The 22,926-nt window shown below is 42.3% G+C and overlaps 1 protein-coding gene across 3 annotated transcripts in view; it reads right to left on the reverse strand.

Annotated features, from left to right (window-relative positions):
- ATP8A2 (ATPase phospholipid transporting 8A2) overlaps positions 1-22,926 on the reverse strand; it is a 547,249-nt gene that overhangs the window by 24,421 nt on the left and 499,902 nt on the right. For all 3 annotated transcript variants that reach the window (XM_023756696.1, XM_023756695.1, XM_023756697.1), the window contains exon 34: positions 21,880-21,975. In XM_023756696.1, the coding sequence (XP_023612464.1) occupies positions 21,880-21,975 (96 nt within the window). The remainder of the gene's footprint in view (positions 1-21,879; positions 21,976-22,926) is intronic.

Here is a 22,926-nt window from a genome sequence, read left to right on the forward strand (position 1 = left end):
CCCATCACACCGTGAGAGCCAGACGGGTCCTTTGGTCATTTGGGCCCACAGCTCCCTCCTCCCGCCACCGCATGGCAGGCGGCCGGGGGCCCACAGCTCCCACTCCCTCAGCTCCCTAGCCTGTTGTTTGGTCATCCGTCCGGTCGTGACAGCACCTGGCTTTTTATATATATTAGGATATATGAGAAACTATTGGTATATACAACAACCTGGATGGATCGCCAGAGAATTTTGCCGAGTGAAAAAAGGTCACTACCCAAAATTTCCATATGGTAGGATTCATTCATATAACATTCTTGAAATGACAAAATTATAGAAATAGAGAACAGATTGACAGTTGCCAGGGGTTAAGGAGAAGGTAGAAAGTCACTGTTGCTATAAAAAGATACAAGGGATCCTTGTGGTGCTGGACATGTTCTGTATTTTGACAGCCTTAATGTCAATGTGGGGTTTTGATACTGTAGTTTTGCAAGACGCTACTATTGGGGGAAACTGAGTAAAGGGTACATGGAATCTCTCTGAATTATTTCTTTTCTTTTTTTTTTTTTAAAAAATATATTTTATTGATTTTTTACAGAGAGGAAGGGAGAGGGATAGAGAGTTAGAAACATCGATGAGAGAGAAACATCGATCAGCTGCCTCCTGCACACTCCCTACTGGGTATGTGCTTGCAACCAAGGTACATGCCCTTGACTGGAATCGAACCTGGGACCCTTGAGTCTGCAGGCCGACGCTCTATCCACTGAGCCAAACTGGTTAGGGCTGAATTATTTCTTTCAATGTGAACTTGCAATTATCTCAAAATAGAAAGTTTAAGTAAAAAACGATCCTTCTCAGTTTTTATGCATTCCCTCTATTTCGTGTTTCTTTGAAGTCATCCTTTTTAAGCAGTGTGAAGAAATGCTACATCACCCAGCTGCGTTTAACAGGGGGCGGGAGACCTCATCCATCTCCTGCAGGTACCCTACCCAAGGGAGATGCTGTCCACCACAGGCAGAGCCGTCTGACCTCATTAGCCAAGCAGGCAAAGTCAAAATTGAATGACAGCCCCGGCACATATGGAAACCATTACCTCATTCCATGACTTTGCAATGAGGTGGTGAGATTCATCTTAAACAGGCTGAGCTCTCTGGTCCAGTGGGTGAGCCTATGGAAGGTCAGGTCAGAGTCACGGGGCTGTTAGGAACAAATAAATTAGCAGGGCACCTGGCTGACCCAGAGAGGCCTCTGTGCAGTGCTGTGTGGGGCTGAGAAGCCCCAGGTGCAACGGAGGACTAGTTAAGGCTATGTGCGTTTCCTGATACGGGCATTTGGGAAAGGACAAGACAAAACAACACTACAGTGGTGACGCACCACGCTAATCAGGGAGATGCAGCTTAGTAAGCAGAGAGGTCTGTTAAACTGTTTCCACCCATTGGACTGGGCTCAAAATCATATGTTTATTGCAAGACTCTCTCAAACCCAGGTTCCCACTGTGCTCCCCTCCCTCCCTCTGCCCCAGCCACATGGCTTCCCTTGCAATTCCGAGAATACTCTAGTTTCCTACCTTTGCACTTGCTAGCGCTCTGCCTGAGATGTTCTTCCTACGGGGCTCTCTCCCTGAGTTCACTCAAAGCAGCCTCCTCTGCCCAGCTTACTATATAACCTCTTCTCCTCACTGTCTATCCCTGTACCTTGCTGCTGCTTCTTCTTTTTTTAAACCCACTTCTCACTATCAGGGTTTACTGTCTGTGTTCCCACTAACATGTAAGTTCTACAAGGGCCATACTAACAGCCCCTGCCCCTCCGCCTCAGCCACCCCGGGAAGCTCCAGTTTTTTGTTCACAGTTATATATGCAGAACCAAAAATTGGTGCCTAGTACACAGTAGATGCTCAAGAACTATTTATTGAAGGACTGAAGAAACGAAGAGATGAATAATAAATGCAGGTGGGGCTAAAGTTCAAAAGCAAAGACAAAGATGGAAATGACAAGGCCACGGGGCCCCTCTCTTTCTTTTTCCAGAGGCCTCTGTGAGCACCCCCTCTGGCTGAGGGAGAGGAGGAGCTAGCCTCACCTCCCAAGATCTTGTCAAAAGGAGCTTCTTTTTAAAAAGCAGAATTCCCAGGGCCACAGGACTGCCAAGTCTACATTCTAATTTTGCCAAAAAAGAGGTGACCCTTGTCAGACAGATGCGGTCTGGCGAAGAGTGACTTTCTAATACCATGCACGGAAAATGTGCACTTCAGCCCAGGTGCAAAGCCCACCCTCACGTGAAGCTTGAGCACAACAGCCTCATTTAAGCGTGTTAAATCAATAAAGCAAGAAGCCCCTTACACTGAGGTGGCTCTAAGGCTGCAGCAACTTACATAAGCACCCCAAAATGTAAGCCTGCAAAATGCCTCAACTTTACAAATTTGAAACCTATAGACGACCAATCACAGATAGCCACCTGGGCTTTAAGACACACACACACACACACACACACACACACACACGCAATCAATTATTTCCTTACTGTGCTTCTCCCTTTTCTCTGTAAAAGTCCCTCCAGAGCTCTTGTCCCGGGAGTGCTCCAGCCCACTTCCGGTTTTGTGCTGCCTGGTTCCAATTGATTTTTGCTCATGTAAGTTCTTAAATTTTTGAATATGCCTCAGTTTATCTTCTAACAGGGACAAGTGTGTGAATATAATGAAGGGGTGATGAAAAAAACTCAGAAGGGTGGAAAGGTCATTTATAAAAGGGCTATGGTGATATTTAAAGTATTTGATGGTCATAGATAATAACTGGAGGAGAGAAATAGCACAGGGGGCTCAAAAGAAGCAAAGGAAAATTTAAGCCAGGTATTAAAAACAGTTTTTGTACAGTGAAGCATACTGGGCTGGAATATAATTTTTTGAGGGTAGCTGAAAGCTTTATCATGTAAAGTACTGAAAATTAAATGTTGTTGGAAAAGCATCTAATATATGATGGTAAGGATATGTGGATAGTGATTGAATTGTATTTATTAATCAATTAAATTCCATTAATGTGAAGTTGCCCTTATATATAAAAAATAAAACAAAATTACCTAGTAGAGCATAAGAAGACTTGGATCAAGTTTGAAACCATTGTTATTTCTCATAACTGGTATTTTCTTTTAAAATAACAAACTTTCTGGTAGGCCCATTCTGCAAATTAAGTATAATAAAAGTAACTTTCCTGGTACCATTTCTCTTCTTTTCCTTACAGTTCTCTAATACACAGGGTCTGGGTAATAAACATCTGACTTTACAAATTCAAATAGGCATCCAAACAAACTGAATAATTCAAGGTTGGCCACAAGCCCCCCCTGACTCAATTGTTGAAGTAATTAAAGAAAGATGAACTTCGTTACCAATTAACCTCCTAAACACTAATTAAAGATAATGAGGGATCAAGGTGCCTGGCACAGCCCGACCTCCGTGTTCTCCCAGAGTTCATATGTGAACTGGTGGCCCATGTGAGATGCACTGAGGAAAGGGATAAAGTGGATGCAGGTGCTTGCTTCATGCTGTCTTCCTGGGAAAATGCATGGCCCAATTGGGGGAATACAATAAATGCTCTTGATAAGAATGAAATAGAGGAAATCTTGCAGATCTCAGCCTAGGCAGTGGTCAGCAAACTCATTAGTCAACAGAGCCAAATATCAACAGTGCTTCTTCAAAACAGACTCGCCCAGGCTGAAAACCGACTTCTGTGCATGGGCCACGAAGTTTCAATCGCACTGTATGTGCGCCCACACGTGGTATTTTGTGGAAGAGCCACACTCAAGGGGCCAAAAAGCCACATTTGGCTCGCGAGCCACAGTTTGCCGACCACGGGCCTAGGGTATTTGTTTATAGGACTTCAGATCATGAGTGAGTCACTCAAAGTTCAGCCCAGCTCATGGAAGAAGCTAGAGGACGTCAAGAAATTGTTTTTTAAACTATAGACTTTAGTCATGTTTTTGAGTTGCTTACACCTGTTCTGGAACAAGGTGTGTGTGTAAATAAGACATTATAAAGGGCCGAATGAACTCACGATCCCAAGTACTCTGGAGTCTAGCCATGCCGCCACCGGCATTTGGAAGTGTATACCTCTCATACTTCACCTCCTCCCACGTGGAGGGATGTGATATTGGCAATGAAGTCCTAGGCAGACTCAGAAAGGCCATAGGAACAAGTAATTTGTGTGCACTTGAGCTTCCCTCCCTTTTCTGGTGAATGTGTTGTAAGTAGGATGTGGCATGGGGCTGAGACATTCCTACAGTCACTACAGTAACTAGATGGGCGGCTGAGCTGAATGAGTAAAAAGTGTGCGGCTGCCACTCTCATCACGTGTGAGTCAGGCCTCTCCCGGGCTTCACATGCAGGTGCCGGGGCCCAGCATCTTCACTCTCAGATCAGAGAAGGCATCTGAGTGTGTGATGCTACAGGGCAGGCTGTGAACACAGCCAGCTGAGCCGATGCTCACACATAATGAGCAGGGCTGGCTGGACACCCAGGTGCTTGAGCTGGACCCTCCTCAGTCACTAACCTGTGACAGGTCTCCAATAACTAGCTGACTTGCTTTGGAGTTGGAGTTAAAATTTCATTTTTCATCCAAAATCCTGTATAGATACTTACAACTTTTTTTCCTGTGGCCAAGCAGCTTTGCTAAATATCTGAAAACGTCCCTTGAAAAAAAAAATTAACCTTCTCTCATTCTTTTAAAGCAGAGTTGAGAGAAAACTGATAAGCACATGGATAGCCAAGAGCTAAGGGGATCGTCAGAGGTCAGGCCCTTGCCTTCTTCCAGGTAGAACAGCTGTTAAACCTGCCCAGAACTTGTTAACCGTTTGTCAGGGGCAAACTCCCCCTCCCGTTGGTTTTGAACAAGGTTGCACATGGGGTGCCCTCCCTGTAATCAGAACAAGGGTGTGGGGCAAAATGATTATAACATGTTGGAGCAAAGTGAAAAGATGGAAAGAAACTGGGTCCTTGATGACATTCCTGGCTAGGGACCACAGCCATGACTGCCCTATAGCAGTACGAGCCAGTGACTTCTTGCATCCTGAAGGGCATTTTGCTATTTGCAACTGAAAGCATTCTACCTGCATACAGGAGTTCATTTTCCAAAATAATGAAAAACCATTGGCCCAAGGACAGACTTTAAGGAGCCGAGAGAGTATATGCTCAGGACAGAGAGCAGGAGAGTGAACGGAAAGGATATAGAGTGGAAAAGAAACAGAATGTGACCTTGGTCTTGTGACCTTGAGATATGCCTAGTGGTTATTTTTTAAAGTACACTTTTTAGATGTAATTCATAGCAATAATATGGATTTTATCAGCTTTTTATTCTTGTAACCAGCACACATTATTTCCACAGAAAGAGTAGGTCTTGTATGAGGAACTGAATCCCACATATTAGCAGTGCCATGAACTCCAGGGCTGGAGAGGGGTTTATGATCACCCCAAGGGGCATCATTCTGTTTGTACTTTCGGTTACTTAGTGCTTATGTGCCAGGCCATATAATGTCCTTTTATCCTCTAAAAGGGTGTGGGGCCACTATAAGAAAATTTTTCCTCAATGTTAAGTTGTTTTAGAGGAGAGGTGAAAGGTAAGTTCCAACACTTTCAGATGAAGTATGCACGTCCCAGTACAAACCTGCATGTGGGAGAGGAGTCCCGGGACATGTAAACCTCTCAGTCAGTCGCAAGGACAAACTGTAGAGACCTTGGTGAATACAGGTCAAGTGGCTCTTTTTTCATATTCTCTATTCAAAGATCTCATTCTAGAGCTATGTCTTATGTGAGACTTTTGATAGCTCCCTTTGGCTTTCAGAATAAAGCCCCAACCTCATCATAGACGATATGATTTTGCTCTTACCTACTTATCCAACCTAACTTCTCAGCACCATCCTGGACTCTTGTCCTATCAGACTGAGCTTTTCGTTGTGCTTGGAAAACTCTTTACATCTTCCCAGTCATCCTCTGCAGCCCAATTCCCTTCCCCTGCTGGACTCCCTGATAAATTCTATTTTACACTGGGCTCTGATGGTAGTTTCTCCATTACTCTATTTAACACTTTTCACACTGTAGTCCTGGCTCTACCTATGCATCTGTCATCATTACTTGATTCTTTTACTATTTTTTTTATTGTCTAGCATGATCTCTGGAAAAATGCAAGGATTCAATACATGCTCATGCCTGAATTAGCATCACCATGAAGGATGACAACACTGGCATCGTTGAGTTAGCGAATACATACGAGCAACCACATGTAGGAAATTCTCAAAAGCTCTATTTTTATCCGAGCTGACCCCTGATGATTTGGAGAAAAATGCACCCAGTTTTGTCAGAGAAACCTATTTAAAACTTCAACAATGGGATATTACTCACAGGCCTTAAAAAATATCATGATCCTACTTGCTCAGTGGGTGTTTTGTGAAAATAGTTTGTAAGAGTTTAGACCTAAATAGGTAATGGTTCATAGAAGAAAATAAAAATGAAAAGCACACTGTGTCCTGCGCTGCTTACAGATGGGTGGGCAAAATGTTGGGAGAACAGATTATAAACTTCACTGTAAATTCTATGAGCAGGTTTTTCTTTTGTTGTTCTTACTTCATTTTCTTTTGTTCTTGTAAATGGTAGAAGTAGATGGGAAATGCTGCACACACACACCTCTCAGTTGTTAGAAATGTAAGAATATTTATTGCTGACACTAACACGAACAGCAGCGCAGAAAATCAGAATGGCTAAACAGAAGGTGCATCTGAGCCTGTACAACATTGCTAATGATGTCATACGTTGGACATGCTCCAGCAGAGCTATAAAAGAACAAAAGTCGGAAAAAATGAAGCCTAGGCATGGTATAAGCTGCTGTGTTCAGGAAAGGAATCAATGCAAGGAACACAGCAGTGACACAACGATGAGGTAAACGTGATGGAATGATGTGGTTATGTCCTCTGAGAATTCTATATAAAAGGGAAGAAGAAAAAGTCACCTGTAAGAAACAATAAGGAACTAGGATGTAAAGTACATAAATGAGGATGTCTGCTGGGCCTGAAGGTCTTCAGAAAAACTCTTTCTCTGGGATCACACAGTGTACTTTGCCTGCGGACATTCCTTACAAAACAGCACAGATACAAATTAGTTGTTTTTGAGGATAAAAGTATATTTTCACTTTCAAATACTGAAGAAACTAAAGTCAAAACCTTTGAGGAGCAGCAGAAACGTGGTCTTCAGCTGAACTGGGCAGCATGATGATGGATACAAGAAGAGGCCATAATGGAGCAGAACCGTGTAGCTGCCACGTTATCAAAGAAAAAGCTCACTTGGATTTTACTTTGAAAAGGCATTGTGTCTCAAATGCTCCATATACAGGATACCTGTAGATGTCCTGGCAAAGGATACAACTGATTTGTCCAGCAACATGGCAGCAGCAAGGCTTGCACACAGCCCACGGACACCTCTTTGCCTTTGAGTGCTGTGGTGTCTTTCATCTCTGCCGCGCATGAAAGACCGCATGAACTGGGAGCATGCAAAGGGTGCTGTCTCTGGCCTGTGGCAACTGGGGCAGTTCTTCACTTTCAATAGATTTGTGAGGATGGAGAAAGATGAGAGCTTGAACAATGGGCCAATGAGCCCAAGTTCCACATGACAAAAGTACTTTCAGCAAGTTCCTGTCCTCCCTTCTTTTTAAAATATATTTTTATTGATTTCAGAGAGGGAGAGAGAGATAGAAACATTAATGATCAGAGAGAATCATTGATCGGCACAATCCCCACTGGGGCTCGAGCCTGTGCCCTGAATGGGAATCGAACCATGATCTCCTGGTTCATAGGTTGATGCTCAACCACTGAGCCATGCTGGCTGGGCCTCCCTTCTTTTTAAAAAAGCAAGTGCTTTTATGAATTAGGTAGGACATAGCCAGGAGGACAAAAGATCTGGGTGATATACCAATGCTTTAATAAACAAAACAACTATCATTCTAGAAATACACTGGTTATCTAAAGTTTCTTCCATCTGAAACCCTCACTATTTCTTTTCTTTTCTTTTCTTTTCTTTTCTTTTCTTTTCTTTTCTTTTCTTTTCTCTTCTCTTCTCTTCTCTTCTCTTCTCTTCTCTTCTCTTCTCTTCTCTTCTCTTCTTTTTTCTTTTCTTTTCTTTTTGCAAGGCAAATATCTTTATTTCTGCAGAAGGGTGCACAAACACATGATCTGGGAGCACACACACACTGAGTGGGTGGTCCACTCAGGTTTTTATTACTGACACACATGATCTGTCCCTCACTCTTGATTGGAGGAGCTTAGGCTCACACTCTTGTGTGATTGGCTAATTTAAAGGAAAGGGTTGACCTTTGCCATTTCAAAATGGCAAGTCATATGAGCCAAAATGGTGGCTGCCTAAACTCCCTTCTTTGACAGGAAAGATTATTTGTTTATTCTCACAATTCCCCCCTTTTCTTTATTTAAATCTTTTCTTCAAACTCGGCTAACATTACTTTCATGCTCTGCAGTGTCTAGGAGAAAATTATTTTGCTGTTGGTCAATGTTGTTTCAATTAACCTTTGCATAAGACCTCTCATACATGGGATGATATAACAATCCCATAAATGTAACTCCTAATCAAAGGGGTGAATTTGGATCCCACCATTCCCTTCCACTTTCCTAACCATTGCTCTAGTGAACTGGAGAAAGGATCCTTAATCCCAGGGTTCTCAGCTGACTCATTAGCCAGAGCTGTTAATCCCTCTGGGGCCTTAGTGATGGTCTGTCTGGCTGTGTTGTTGGGGATGGATGTACAACACTGGCCCCCCAACATTACACAAACTCCTTTTTCTGTCAGAATCCTTTCCAAGGCCAACCCATTCTCCCACATCATCCTGCTGGTGTTATCTAGTTTTTCAGCTATACCTTTAACTGCATCTCGAGTATAGTTAACAATCCTTTGCTGGTTATAGTCAATATAATTAATCCGATCCACATGCTTGTTTACAGTGGGCCATCAGAACAGGACAGATTCAAATCCTGCAGCAATCTGATGAAATCCTCACTATTTCTGATTCTGATGAACTGGCTGAAGATCACATTTGTGCTGCTCCTCAAAGTTTTTGACTTTAGTTTTTCAGTATTTTATTTTTTATTTATTTTGTTGTTGTTAATTCTCACCCAAGGATATTTTTTGCATTAATTTTTAGAGAGAGTTTAGGGAGGGGGAGAGAGAGAGAAACATCGATCTGAGACATATTGATTGGTTGCCTCCTACATGCACCCCTACCAGGGCCAGGATCGAGCCTGCAACCGAGGTGCAAGCCCTTGACTGGAATCAAACCCAGGACCCTTCAATCCATGGGCCGATGCTCTAACCATAGAGCCAAATTAGCTAGGGTTCTTCAGTATTTTAAAACTGATAGCTTTAAATATTTTTATTCCATTAGTAATAAAAATTTATATTTATCAGTAAATTCAATGAGTATATATAAAAGTCTTGTCTAACTGATACTTTTTAATTTAAATACCAAAATTCTTCATTTTATATTCCTCAACTAGATGCATAAGTAATATTAAAATAATTGTGCTATTTCCTCTCTCTAAGGTGTATACTCTTACCAAAGACTTCAAAGCTTTTGAAGAATGTGTGTGACTGAACTTTGTGACTAAATTGAAATACAAGGATAACATATGCTTTTAAGGTTACAGCACTATTTACATTCTTTCAAAAACTAATTTTTAAATCACATTCTATATATATTAAATATTTTTAAGTATTTGACTAAAATATAATATATAAATATTTCATATAATTCAGATAAATCTTTATATAATAAAAGTCACAAATGTTTTCAAGTTAACTTGTTTCTGTAAAGATCTCAGATTAATGGTTCCTATATTTGATTTTAGGAATAGCCAGCTTATTAGAAAGGTTATATTGCATATTTCTTTTTTTAAGAAAGCATTTTTATGTGTTCATTCAAATAAAATAATACTGGCAATGCATTGCTTGACCTATGCTCCAATCTGAATATGTCAGTCGAGTAAGAGGAGAATAATCCATTTATCACATGATGCTATTTTAGGGAGTTTTAGTGCTTACATGAATGTTGATATGACTCACATATTTATGATAAGAATTTAAGCAAATTTATAAATTATGTATTATTTACACTTATATATTAATAATTATAATTATGTAATTATTTAATATTACTTACACCTTATATTATTTTATATATGAAATATAATCAAGAATAAAAAAAGAAATTTTCTGAGATTACAAAGTGAGCTGTGAAACACTGTTAAAACTGGCAACTAATCTTGGTACATCAGGATGCTTCTCAATACAACCCAATAGAAAATAGAAAAAAATTAGATATAGATGATATGAAACATCTGTCCTCCATAACACTTATTTCAAATTGTTGACATTCTGAAAATCATCTGTTACCACTGGCTTTAAAACAAATAAATGTGTTAATTTGATCTTTTATAATAAATTTATACTATTAAATACTTTCTATTTTATATGTTGGGATTTTACTTAACTTAAAAAAATATTTTTATTGATTTCAGAGAGGAAGTGAGAGGGAGAGAGAAATAGAAATGTCAATGATGAGAGAGAATCATTGATCAGCTGCCTCCTGCATGCCCCGCACTGGGGATTGAGCCCACAACCCAGGCATGTGCCCTGATTGGGACCCTGACTGGGACCCTGACCGGGAATCAAACTGTGACCTCCTGGTTCATAGGTCGACGCTCAACCACTGAACCACATGGGTTGGGGTTTACTTAACTTTTTAATTTGAGAATGGGATTGTATGGCTTTAATATGGCATGGGAATCACATCTTCTAGAAAACAAGGGTCATACATTTCCCTTGCTTAAACCCTTTCCATGGCTCCTGGTGGCTGACATCTGGATTCCAGTCCTGCCCACAAATCCCTCCCCCCGCCCCCCCCGCCCCCGCCCCCCGCCCCCGCCCCCTGCGCCCCATCCCCTCCCTCCCCGGGCCGGCCCCTGCAGCCTCTTAGATGACTTTGCCCCATACTTTGTAGGCACCAGTCAAATCAAGTGTGTTCCCGCCTTGAGCCTTCCTACTAGCTCTTCCTCTGCCTGCAGTGCTCCTTCCCCAGATCTCTAATGAGTGGGCAATATCTTCTATTTAGGTCTCAGTGTGTCACCTTGAGAAACTTTCCTGACCTCTAAACATTGTCATCCATTCTCCATTAGAAACCCCTTTCATTTTCCTCCTAACAGTCGTCACTGACTCTCTCGTGTATTCACTTGTTTGTTCATTGTCTGTTACTCCCACTAGAATGTAAGCTCCAACAAAGAGGGAACCTGCCTGTCTCATTCTCTGCCACACCTGGGCCTGGCATGTCCTCAGTTTTCAATGCATGTCTGTGGTGTGGATGAATAAATGAGTTGTCCCGTATGAAGTCAACCACTGATTCTATTTGCTAGGAAGCCAACATGTTAACTCATCAGTAAGTGTGAATTACCCATTACCACCACCTAAGGTGCCGTGAGCCAATCCTAATTGCTAGAGAAAGAGAAAAAACATTGACAAACTGTATTATCACTGCCCTGTTAGAAAGGGCAGACTTAACTGGTACTCACTGAATGGCTAAAGAACAGGCTTTATGATAAGTATTCTTGTGTCCTATGTTCTGGCCTCAAGAAGGATTTAATCCTAGGTGCACTACTGGAGACACACCAATTTATTTCTGCTTTTATTAAAAGAGAAATCTCTCCAAAAGTCCAATAAATCTATTTTTGCTAAGTACAGTGATTCCCACTGCAATGACCATCTCCTAGCTATAACTTTTACATATTCTTTATGTTCATCTCAACCATGAGGTCAAAGATATCATATTCATCTGTGACCAAATGGCCTTACTTAGCTTTCCCAGTGGCAGACACAGAGATGGGGACCACGGCGCCTTACAACAATGACCACGCCCGGGACTGGGGTCCACATGTTGAGAGTAGTGTCGGTGCAAAAGCAGACACCAACTGTGAATGAAAAGTTCCTCGCACTGATTCTCGGGTTCCTTTTCCTTCTGAGTCCAGTACATCCAGGAGATTCCATAATCCTCTTAAACAAACTACAAAAACAACTATGCACCTGTGTTTTCAGGGTGCCAGAAAGTCTACACTTTTGCTCTTCAGCTTCCTCAAGGATTTAGGCATAGCCCCCTGAGAAATGAGCAGTCAAACCTGGTTATTCCTGGGTTAGGTATAAACTGTAACTCAATTTCAGAATGGCTGTACCTGGTCACCTGTTTTCAGCTGCTTTAAAGGGAGGGGAGGAAGGGGAGTCAAACTGAAAAGCAAACAAGTCACTGATAATGAAGTAGAAAAGTGATTAGCCAAGATCCTCTAAGAATCTCTTAAAGAACTAATCCCTGCTTGGAATGTGGCATATCAGTATTCAAGTCATAGGACCTACACAAGGAAAAAAAATTTTTAATCTACCTTTGACTATTTCTATTATTGCTCATATGGTTAAATAAAAACAAATTCCAAAAAAAGGACTGAAATAATTCATATTACATTCAAAGGGACATAATGAGCTATCAGTACTAGTTAGATACTGACTACCTTCATGAGTAAAAATGATTTTTGAAAAAGGGTCTTATTGGCAAATAAAGAAAGTGGACATTAACTTAGGTTTTTATCCAAAAATAAATTTCTCCAAGTCATCCTAAAATACAGTCTGAGGATGTGCTATCAGTGCAGCGCTGAGTAACAGCGCACCAGCTCCCCTCCCTTCTCACAAGGAAACGCTGTTTTTTCCAATTCCTCTCTAGACATTTGATAAAGATGCTATAATCCTTTTATTACAGCACTGGGCAGTGGCTAAGCTCCGGGGCAGATTCCTAGTATCGTCAGCAGCACCACTTAAAGGTGCACAAGAAATTCTTTTATTATGTCACAACAAATAACACATCGTATTTATAAAAGTTTAAATTATTACACACTAGCCGATAACAACAACGACGACAAAGGCGCTTGGGATTTAACAACCATAAAATAAGAGAGAATCGATTACTTTTAGTTGACAGAGGCAGCTTAAGCATTAACTAAATGCTAAGTAGGCGTTTTGCTTCCTTAACAGTTTATTTTCCTCACCCTCTCCTTCCGGTGCTCAGGATGCAGTCACCAGAAACCACCCTTAGGGTAATCAGTCAGCCTTTCTGTAATTTCTTGGATCATTTACTCCCTTTGTCCACCAATGCATTTCCTCATCTGTTCTGAGCACTTAGCAGCAAGGCTAGAGGTTTCCCTTGGAAGTGTTGTGGACTCTCCAATTGTTTTCCTAAGATATTTGCTGGCATTAGGCCTGGCCCAAGATTCTTCCCTACACAAGATGAAACACATTCAATTCATTTCTTTTATAGACCACACCAGTCCCCATGAAGGTGATTCTGGCTGGAGATCACCTTTCTCAGTATGTCTTCTCCTTTCTGAACTGTGTGGAGGCAGTTACAGCGTTCACAAACCCCTTTGCCTTATTTGCTCTGAAGTTGTCAGATTGTTTGACTTCTGTATTCCTCCAGAGGAGGGTCTGGTTTCTATGTCTGCTCCATGCCCTTTCTACATATAGGGATCTGAAAGGCAACAGCATTCAACTATCATTCCCTAGCTTCCTTGGAGTTTTGCTCGAAATGTTGTCAAATTAGCAGACTTTGACATTTTTCCTGCCTGGTCCCTCTAGGACAGCGGTTCTCAACCTGTGGGTCGTGACCTCTTTGGGGGTCAAACGACCCTTTCACAGGGGTCGCCTAAGACCATCGGAAAACACATATATAATTACATATTGTTTTTGTGATTAATCACTATGCTTTAATTATGTTCAATTTGTAACAATGAAATTGGGGGTCACCACAACATGAGGAACTGTATAAAGGGTCCCGGCATTAGGAAGGTTGAGAACCACTGCCTAGGACTCCACTGCTTTCCACACACTCTAATAAAGATGACATTGAAAATGGAAGCATTGGGTGACTCTCAATATCTTGGCTTTGTGGAAAGAGGCCTGGCATTAGAAGATGGAGGTCCAGCCTGTCTTCAGCTGGGTGGCACTGGGAAGGTCCCTGAGACCGTGTTAGGAGAAACAAAAAATGAGGCATGATTTCAGTTAAGCCCGTGGCATTGAAAACAAGAACAGGCAACCAAATTTGGATCTTGCCTAGATCCTAATACCAGCCTAATAAAACCCTAAAAAGATAGGATTGAGACAATCCAGAAAATCTACTTATAAGCTAGGTATCAGTTAATACCAAGAAATTACTGTTAATATTTCATATGATAATAGGCATTGGAGTTAGTGTTTACATGTAATAACATAGACAAGTATAATATGTATTAGTTATAATACATGTTAAAATACTTCATGTGATATTTAGAGCTATATCCTGCAGTGTGGAAGGGTAAACTGCTGTAATGTCTAGGATTTGCTTTATATGCTACAGCAAAGAAAAAACAGGAGCAAAACCAGGCTAGATGAAGCAGTTATGGCAAAATCTTGATAAGTGTTGAATCTGGGCAATGAGTATATGTCAATTCATTGTGTCTCTCTACTATTGTGTATGTTGAATATTTGAATAACTTAAAAAACACTTTTTAAAGGAATGAATTAAGGGAAGTCCAGGCTGACACTACTGTAGGAGGAAAAGTCAGACATGGTGGAGTGATGTCAGAGAGCAGGCCTGGAGGTGGAAGCATCTGCTCCAGAACAAGGATCTGTCTCCTCTGTCCCCCAGGACCCAGAGCTCGACCCAGCACCCACACAGCTGTGTATAAGCAGTCCACAGAGAAGGGCCGAGGCCAGCATAAGGCACAGAGGAGCAAGCACAAGCTTGGTGCGGGGGAGTGGGGAGGGCAGGGAGGCAGGAGGCTAAGATGCATACAGGTAAAAAGAGGGAGAGGAGGCAGAAACCATGCTGCAGCCCTGGTCTGTGCTTGATTCAACAGGGAGTGGGAAGCCATCAAAGGTTTCAGACCAGAAAGTGGCATGGCTAGGGCTGTGTTTGGGAAACCACGTCTTCAGCTGTGTGGAGGATGGAGCGAAGAGGGAAAGGCTCCCCAGTGGGCAGAGCAGCTGGGATCACAGAGCATGGGATCAGTAACTGACCTCCAAAACAGGGTTGTGGACAAGTGGGTGGAAAGCTGTCCATTTATGGGAACGCACATGAGACTGATGTCCCTCAAGATGCAAAGATGAAGAAACAAGATGAGGCCGAGAGGAACGACCTGTCATTGCAGGGGCTGAGAACCACAATGAAAGGGCTGGTTCTGAGGGGAGAAGGTGGGCTTTGGCGACGCCCTGCATTTCAGGTGGATGTCCTGAGAGCAGTTCAGCAGGAGATTCTGGAGGCGGCCTGACTGGTACACCCTCCTCTTTGCAAACAGGATGACTTGGGAAGTGGCCAGGATTTTGAACTCTCCCCAATACCCACAATCCCAAAGCTCACGGCTCACAGGCCTGCCCACACTGCTCTGATGTCCCTGGGATTCAGCTGATCTCTGCCTGGTCCCTTAGCCTGAGGTGTACCCCAAAGATGTACCCCAGAGAATCTGCTATCCTCACACCCTGTCTGGGTGCTCTGGGTAAACCCATCTGAAATAAAATGGCCAGTGAAACTTAATTTTGATTCAGCTTCTAAGTCAGGGGATGAACTTACAAGTATTAACACTTTCTGAATGTCTACATATGCTATCGATTTAATATGTTCTATTTCATTTAAACCTCAAATCAAATGAATAATGAGAATATGAAAACTCAGAGAAGTTAATAACCCAGCCAAGGTCACACGGCTAAGTGAGTGGCAGGGCTTGGACTCCAACTCAGGTTCGTCTGCCTCTACAGTCTGTGCTCTTTTCTCTACGTCATGACCCAGCCATGGGAAAAATGCAGCTGGAAGTGAAATAAATCTTAACCAGGTGTTGGAAGCAGACATTTGCCACCTGGCCTGGAGAGATTTGCCACAATGACACCATAATTTCCTACCCTTTTAGCTAATTAAAAAAATAAGAGAGTCCTGGCCGGTGTGGCTCAGTTAGTTGAGCACTACTGTTCCATGCACCAAGAGGTTGCTGGTTCAATTGTGGATCAGGGCACAAGTCCAGAGTGCCAGCTTGATCCCCAGAAGGGGGCGTGCAGGAGGCAGCTGATTAATGTTTCTCTCTCTCCCTCTCCCTACCTCTCTCTCTAAAATCAATAAAAACATATTTTATTTTTTAAATATTTATTGTTGAAAGTAATACATATATCCCCCCCATTGACCCCTTCTAGGCTACCCCGTCACCGCCCCCCCATCCCCTGCCCCAGGCCTTCACCACCCTATTGTCTGTGTCCATGGGTTATGCATATATGCATACAAGTTCTTTGGTTAATCTCTTCCCACCCACCCACCCTTTCTTTCCTTCCCACTGAGATTTGCCAGTCTGTTTCATGCTTCTATATCTCTAGATCTATTTTGTAAAAACATATTTTAAAAAAAGGTATTTTAGGGGAAATAAGTGTGGGAAGCAGTGAGAGTAAAGCAAAGGGAAGACAGAAACTTGCATTGCCAATGCCGATACATTAAGAAAAAATTTTGTCCCTGAAATAATATAAAGTTTATATTGGAGAAATACTACACAATAAAGCTGGTGTACCTCCTATTTGGGGGTGAGCTTATATCTATTTTTGACTAGGCAGTTGTACCAATTTTGACTTGTAGTTGTGACAATACCAAGAAGCTCTTTAAACGTTAGTTTAAAGAACAAAGGATTTCTGCTTAAATGTCAAAGCATATTGGATATATTTTAGGTGAGTATCTGTACTCAGTCCAAATGTTTTTTTTTGGGGGGGGTGTTTTTAATATAATTGGTTTTAGGAAGAGCACTAGGAGAGTGCTGCCCAGAGTGAGGAATAAGCTCTCATTGGTTTGAGATCTTGCTGATGTGTATCAGGCTCTGTCCTGTATCAGGATTCCCAGGTCACTGGCTTGGACCGGCGCCCCGCCTCTGTAGCAGGAGCCGTGATGAAATGGAAGCTGGGTGAGCACAGGCTCCCAGACAGAGAGTGACTCAGATTTCTTTCCTGAATTTCCAAGAGGCGGATGGGCTGTCTACATTACACTGTGTGCGCCGGCTCAGCCTGGGGTCACGGAGCCCATGCATCAGCGTTCAGGGAGAACATAAAACCAAAGGGGAGATTCAGTGATCGCTCACCATAAGGTGGTGACCTTGACCAAAGGCAAAGAGTAAGCTATACTCAGGCAGGGAAAGCACTTAAGGAAAGAGAATCCCACCACCTTGCTGCCAAAAAGCAGGGGCAGCAACCAGAATTCCTTGACCTTGAAACTGGAGAAAATCAGCCCAGTGGCGCCCCCTCTCCCCCAACCTCCCGTCAACTATGGTGAACAGAAGGAAGGTCTAAAACAAAACAAGGGTGTCCTTGTTGTTTATTCAAACTAAGTATAAGTGAAAAACTAGATGTTTTCATCAAATGTATTCACCTTTCTTCTTGCTTGACAAAATACCTGAAACTCAGAATACTCCCTCCCCCACACCAAGAAAGAAAAGCAATTCGAGGAAGAAAAATGCTAATTTATCTTCTTACCTGACATTTTAGGCATTTGTTTAAATGAAATTTATAAAGGTAAATGGCCACTAATGGGTTTTCTTCCACCAGAGAAAAAAATTGCATATGTTGCACTTTAGGAATATAGAGGGGGGAAAATTACCTAAACACTGAAAAAAGGATTCTTCCAATTAGCTCCTCATTTTTTAGACATGTGCAAAGTAAGGACATGCATGACAGACCGTTCCACACAGAGAGCAGCGGGGTGACCTCTGGGTAAAGGCTGCTTTGGGGAAAGGCCTTCCATACAGTTCACATGTAGAAATGGGTCCGGCCACAAACAGCACAGCCAGAAAAAGGCTCCACCAAAGACAGACACACCACAACCAAGAAAAGCACTGCTGTCCATTACCTTTAGCATTTTCATACTTTCCTATACTTTCTAGTATAGAAAATATAGTTTTATCCAAGTCATGAGAATAGGCTTATTTATGCATAAATTACGCAGGTTAATTTCAGAAGACAAGATTTATCAATGCGACTGTGCAGAAGCATTTAATAAAGTTTTAATGCTTACCAAAATAGTGTAAAATTTTGGGGCTTAGACAAGATCAATAAAATGTTCAAGTATTTTACCGAGTATATAAAGGACCTAGATGCAGTGGTTCTCAACCTTCTGGCCCTTTAAATACAGTTCCTCATGTTGTGACCCAACCATAAAATTATTTTCGTTGCTACTTCATAACTGTAATGTTGCTACTGTGATGAATCGGAATGTAAATATCTGATATGCAGGATGGTCTTAGGCGACCCCTGTGAAAGGGTCGTTCGACCGCCAAAGGGGTCGCGACCCACAGGTTGAGAACCGCTGGCCTAGAGGGATGCATAGACTGCCTAGCTACCATTTCAAATCGTAATTGTAAATTTGGCACACGAGGGTTTCTTAAAAGATTTTTGTTGTATTTCTTATGAGTACATTCCTGAGAAAAACTGCTAGTATATTTGCCAGTGACTTGGACCTGGGTTTTATGACTTGGCAGAATGTCCTAAAGGATTTCAGAATTGAGCTGAGTAACCCTGGGATGGCAGGGATGCTCAGGACACCTGAGGTAGAGACGCTTTGCTGGCACCTAAGGCAGGATGGCTGTGGGCTGTTGGGAGGACCCACTCCAAGACTGTTCAACTTTGCTAGCACTAAATGTCTCTCCATCTGTGAGTTTTTGTTAGCTTTATTCTGAAGCCATGAGATAAGTGTCTCTCTCACTGGAGCCAAGTGACCACCTGCAAATCTCTTAGCATCTCTCTGGGGCCACTTTCAACATGAGCTAACACACCCAGCACCAGCAGCTCTGCACAGACAATGCAGATCAGCCTTCTTTTCCTCAGCGCCACCTGACCAGACTTTTGTGTTTCCACTCAGTCAGTTAACAAATGTTTGTGGTGCTTCTACCATGTCAGACTAACAGCTAGAGAGAGATGCAAAGTAAATGGAAACATCAGGTAGGGATCAGGAATAAGTAATGGGGAGTGTGGAAAGAGACCAAAATACTCAAGATCTCTCAACGAGGGAGTCTATAAATCTTTAGAGGAACAGAGCTGAAGAAATTACAACTCTCCTCATGGTGTTCCCTCCCCCACCAGCACCAGAGGTGCACAGGACTCCAACCAGGTGTGAAAGAAGCAAACAATGGTGATAAAGGAACAATTGTGAGGCAGCTCTGGAGAGGCTCAGCGGGACACAATCTCTGGCAGAGAGCAGCACATGGCCATTATCTAGTTTGCAGATGGAACACCCAGAAAACCTGGGAGCAATTAGGAGGGAGAAAAACAAATGGGGGGCTGCTGAGGATGATGTGAGGGATGGAGTCCCAAACTATCTTCTGCTAGGAACTCAAAAGTGAGGCAAGACACTGGGACCAGAGGAAAAGGAAACCATCACAACCAAGGGGGGCTTGCACAATGATAATCACACCCACAATCACTTCAGCCAGGGGAGTGAGGACATTTACAAAGCGACCAGCAAACAGATATTAAAATGTAGGAGGTAGGAAACCACATTTAAACTCCAATTATCTTCTGGTATCCATCTGAACATTTAAAAGTGAATTCTGAACAGGACAACTGAATTTTATAAAGAGCATTCTTTTTATCAACAACAAACAGAGATGGGCTCACACTCTCAAAGCTCCTGCAATAGCATGGCTCCCCTGCTCATCTGAAGACTAGTGGCTGGTGTTCTGTGTTCCTGCTATGGGTCAGGCAATATGCTGTGTTGTCCACATTGTTTCATAAGCCATAACCCCTTTCCCCCTCAAAATATTAGTCGTCTTCTCTAACAGATGGAGGCTACTCCTTTTGCCAGAAACATACTCTCATCATTTTTGTCTTTTCAAGTTCTTTACATCCTCAAAGTCCTGTTTTCCATACTATCTTGGACATGAAGCCTTTCTGAATCTCTTAACACTCCGGTGTGGGGTGAATTTCCCGCCAAAATATAAGATGGCTCTGTCTTTTGGTTTTGTTCCATCCACCAAAAGGGTGGATTACAAACAAATATTTGGTAATACGCAGTTACAATCGGCCCGAGTTTACACGTTTCCCGCACTCCACCGCAAATCTATATGAACCGAGTTAAAGACGGCTCCCGCGGAGTACGCGCAATTCACGCGAGCCGACTTAACTCGTTTCCCCCACTCCAAGTGTTAAGCCAGAGCCTCCTGGATTGCTGCCTCTTCTGAGGGCCCTCCGTGCTGCTGACCTCATGGCCAGGCCAGCAGAAGACCCTGCCGCACATCAGTTAAAGTGCATATAATGCCACATTATATGTAATGTTTTCCTGTCGGATGTTTGAAAGGAGTTTTAGAATTTTGCTTTGAAACTCTTATTTTACTTAGAATTACTTGTGACCTCTCAGCAACCCTGTGTATACTTGAGAATTCTTGAGATATGAGAGCCTGTAAGTTGTTTTCAAATAATGATAAAACTTATTGTGATTATTCAGTGTCACAGTAATTAAGACTGATAAGTATCTTGTAGAGTTTTAAACATTTGCTAATTTCAATTTGCAGAGGCTTTCCCTTATTTTTAAAGCCTATGAATATGTTTCTTTTTAGATCTCAAAGAATTTTGTAGGTCCTTAAAAATCTAGTAGGAGCTAAGCACCGTGCCTGAAGTATCTAAGGCCAGGACAGCCCTGCTTACACCTGAGCCGCATGCTATCTCACCTATGGTTATAGATAGATCTGCTGTGAGCCTGGGCCCTGCCCGGGGCCTCAGGATTATAAGCTTACTGAAGACAGATTTTTGTCTTATTGGCTGACTTTTTTAGAGTGACTAGCACAATTGCCATAAATGAATGCTATAGACTCATTTATTAAAGTCCTAAATGAACAAAAACCCCACAACTTCAACTACATATTATACAGTCCCATTCCTAAAATAGTGACAATTATTGGAAATTATGCTCCTCATACTTTTCAAAATGTTTGGTTCTCTTTCCTTTGAAAGCATACTTTTTCTGTATTGCTTTGAAAGATGGTACAAATAAACAGACTATAAATAAAACACATAGTAGGAATCTCTGGAAGTATTCAACTTCTAGATTTTTTCCATTGGCAGTTAGCTACGGACTCCTTCTAAACATTTGTTTACAAAAGAGCACAATTTCCCAGACGCCGCATGTCTCTAATACAGCAGTGCCCCTTCATTGCACTCACATTGTTCTTGGGTCCAGGTAAACTTCTTTGGTCGTATTTGGATTTTAACTAAATTTAATCTAATAACATTTTAGCATATGTGATTAAATAAAAACTACTCACATGCTCAACTATGACGTGTGGGGAAGAGAAGGCTGATGCTCTATGAGAAATAAGCACAGGGAGCAATGGTATTGTCTCCACGAACCAGCCAGTAAGACACTATACTTTCTCAACACCAGTAGGAAATAATAATTCATTAAAAACAAAACCACAGTCATACATGAAGGGAACTATAACAAGATTTATATGAATGATATGCATTTACATGAATAGCATACAAACTTTCATGGTAGATACGCATCCTTTAGTGTAATAATTGGGCCTGTTTGCTTAAGTCCAGACCCAGTCAAAATTCCAGTTTAACTTGAGGTCAGGCCCAGTGAACCAGAAAGTCAGGTTTTATGTTGTCATTGAGAGAGTGTGACTTAAGTCTCACCATGACTACATTCTTAGAGAATAACCAAAATGCTTAAAACGGAGCACCCCATGCTCACATTGAAAACTGAGAAGAGAGAAACACGGGAAGGAACAGCAGAGAAAAGGGCTGGAGGACACGTGTTCTTCAAATAGTTAGATGGAGATGCCCACCTCTTTCCATTACTGTCCCGAAGCATTGCTTTTCCCATCTTCGTTTCCAGCTCCTGTACCTCCTCCAGCAATGTTTTATGACAGGTATGCTTGACCCTGTGTCACAAGGAAAAGACAGTAAGAACATGACACTTGAACTTTACACAGCTGTGAAGATTGGGTATTCTCTTCTTGGGCCACATCTGGATGCCCTTTGACTGACTGCTGCTGAGGTTTGGGGCATTAGGGAGCATTCTCAGTCCCGTGCACGGCAAGGACTATACCTGGGGGAGAATCAGGTGTCAGCCCCCTAAAGACTTCTGCTTTTTTTGCTGAAAGCCGGCAGATCTGAGGATCATAGCCATTCAGAACCAAGACTGGGGTTCCTGGATACTCATGTATCTGTCTCTAAAGCTTTCCACTGCATGATCTAGCAACTCAGAAGTTGCTTTAAATCCCCACCCTACTGGACGTGTGCTGGTCCCCTGTCCTGTCCTCTACGGTGACCAGAAAGCCCAGGGTAAGCAGCTTCCCCTCTTTATTTAGTGTGAAAAGAGCCACTGCCATTATAGCGCTAGAGTTCATGCTCTTCATGCCAAACCCTTGACCTGAGACGGGCTTGACACAAATACCCAGGTACAGCTTCTCTTGTACAGCCTTGCTGCGAGGGCCTGCAGGTGTAGGTCTCGATGGAGTCAACAACTGGGGAAAGCTGGGCCTTTCCACTACAGCTCAAACCCCAGCCTAGACACGCCCCTCTTCTGGAATTGCAGGGATAGTTACCTGCACCCTCTTTCTGGTTAAACTGAGAAGAATACCTTACAATGTTCAATAAGTGGCTGACCTCAGGATCTTCCTAAGATCGAGACTAAGCAGAAAGCTACTGGTTGGAAACAATGCAGGTGAAGAAAAGGCATTTAACAAGATGCAAGTTAGATATAGGGGAAAAAAGCTGTAGAAAGAAAAGCACTAATGACTTAGCCATGCAGGGCAGGCTTACATACAGAGTGGAGCAACAGTTGGTTTACGGTTGTTCATATGGAAAATAACATGATAAATAATAAATAA

The sequence above is a fragment of the Myotis lucifugus genome, unplaced genomic scaffold (genome assembly GCF_000147115.1).
Source record: "Myotis lucifugus unplaced genomic scaffold, Myoluc2.0 scaffold_98, whole genome shotgun sequence".
NCBI classification, from domain to species: Eukaryota; Metazoa; Chordata; class Mammalia; order Chiroptera; family Vespertilionidae; genus Myotis; species Myotis lucifugus.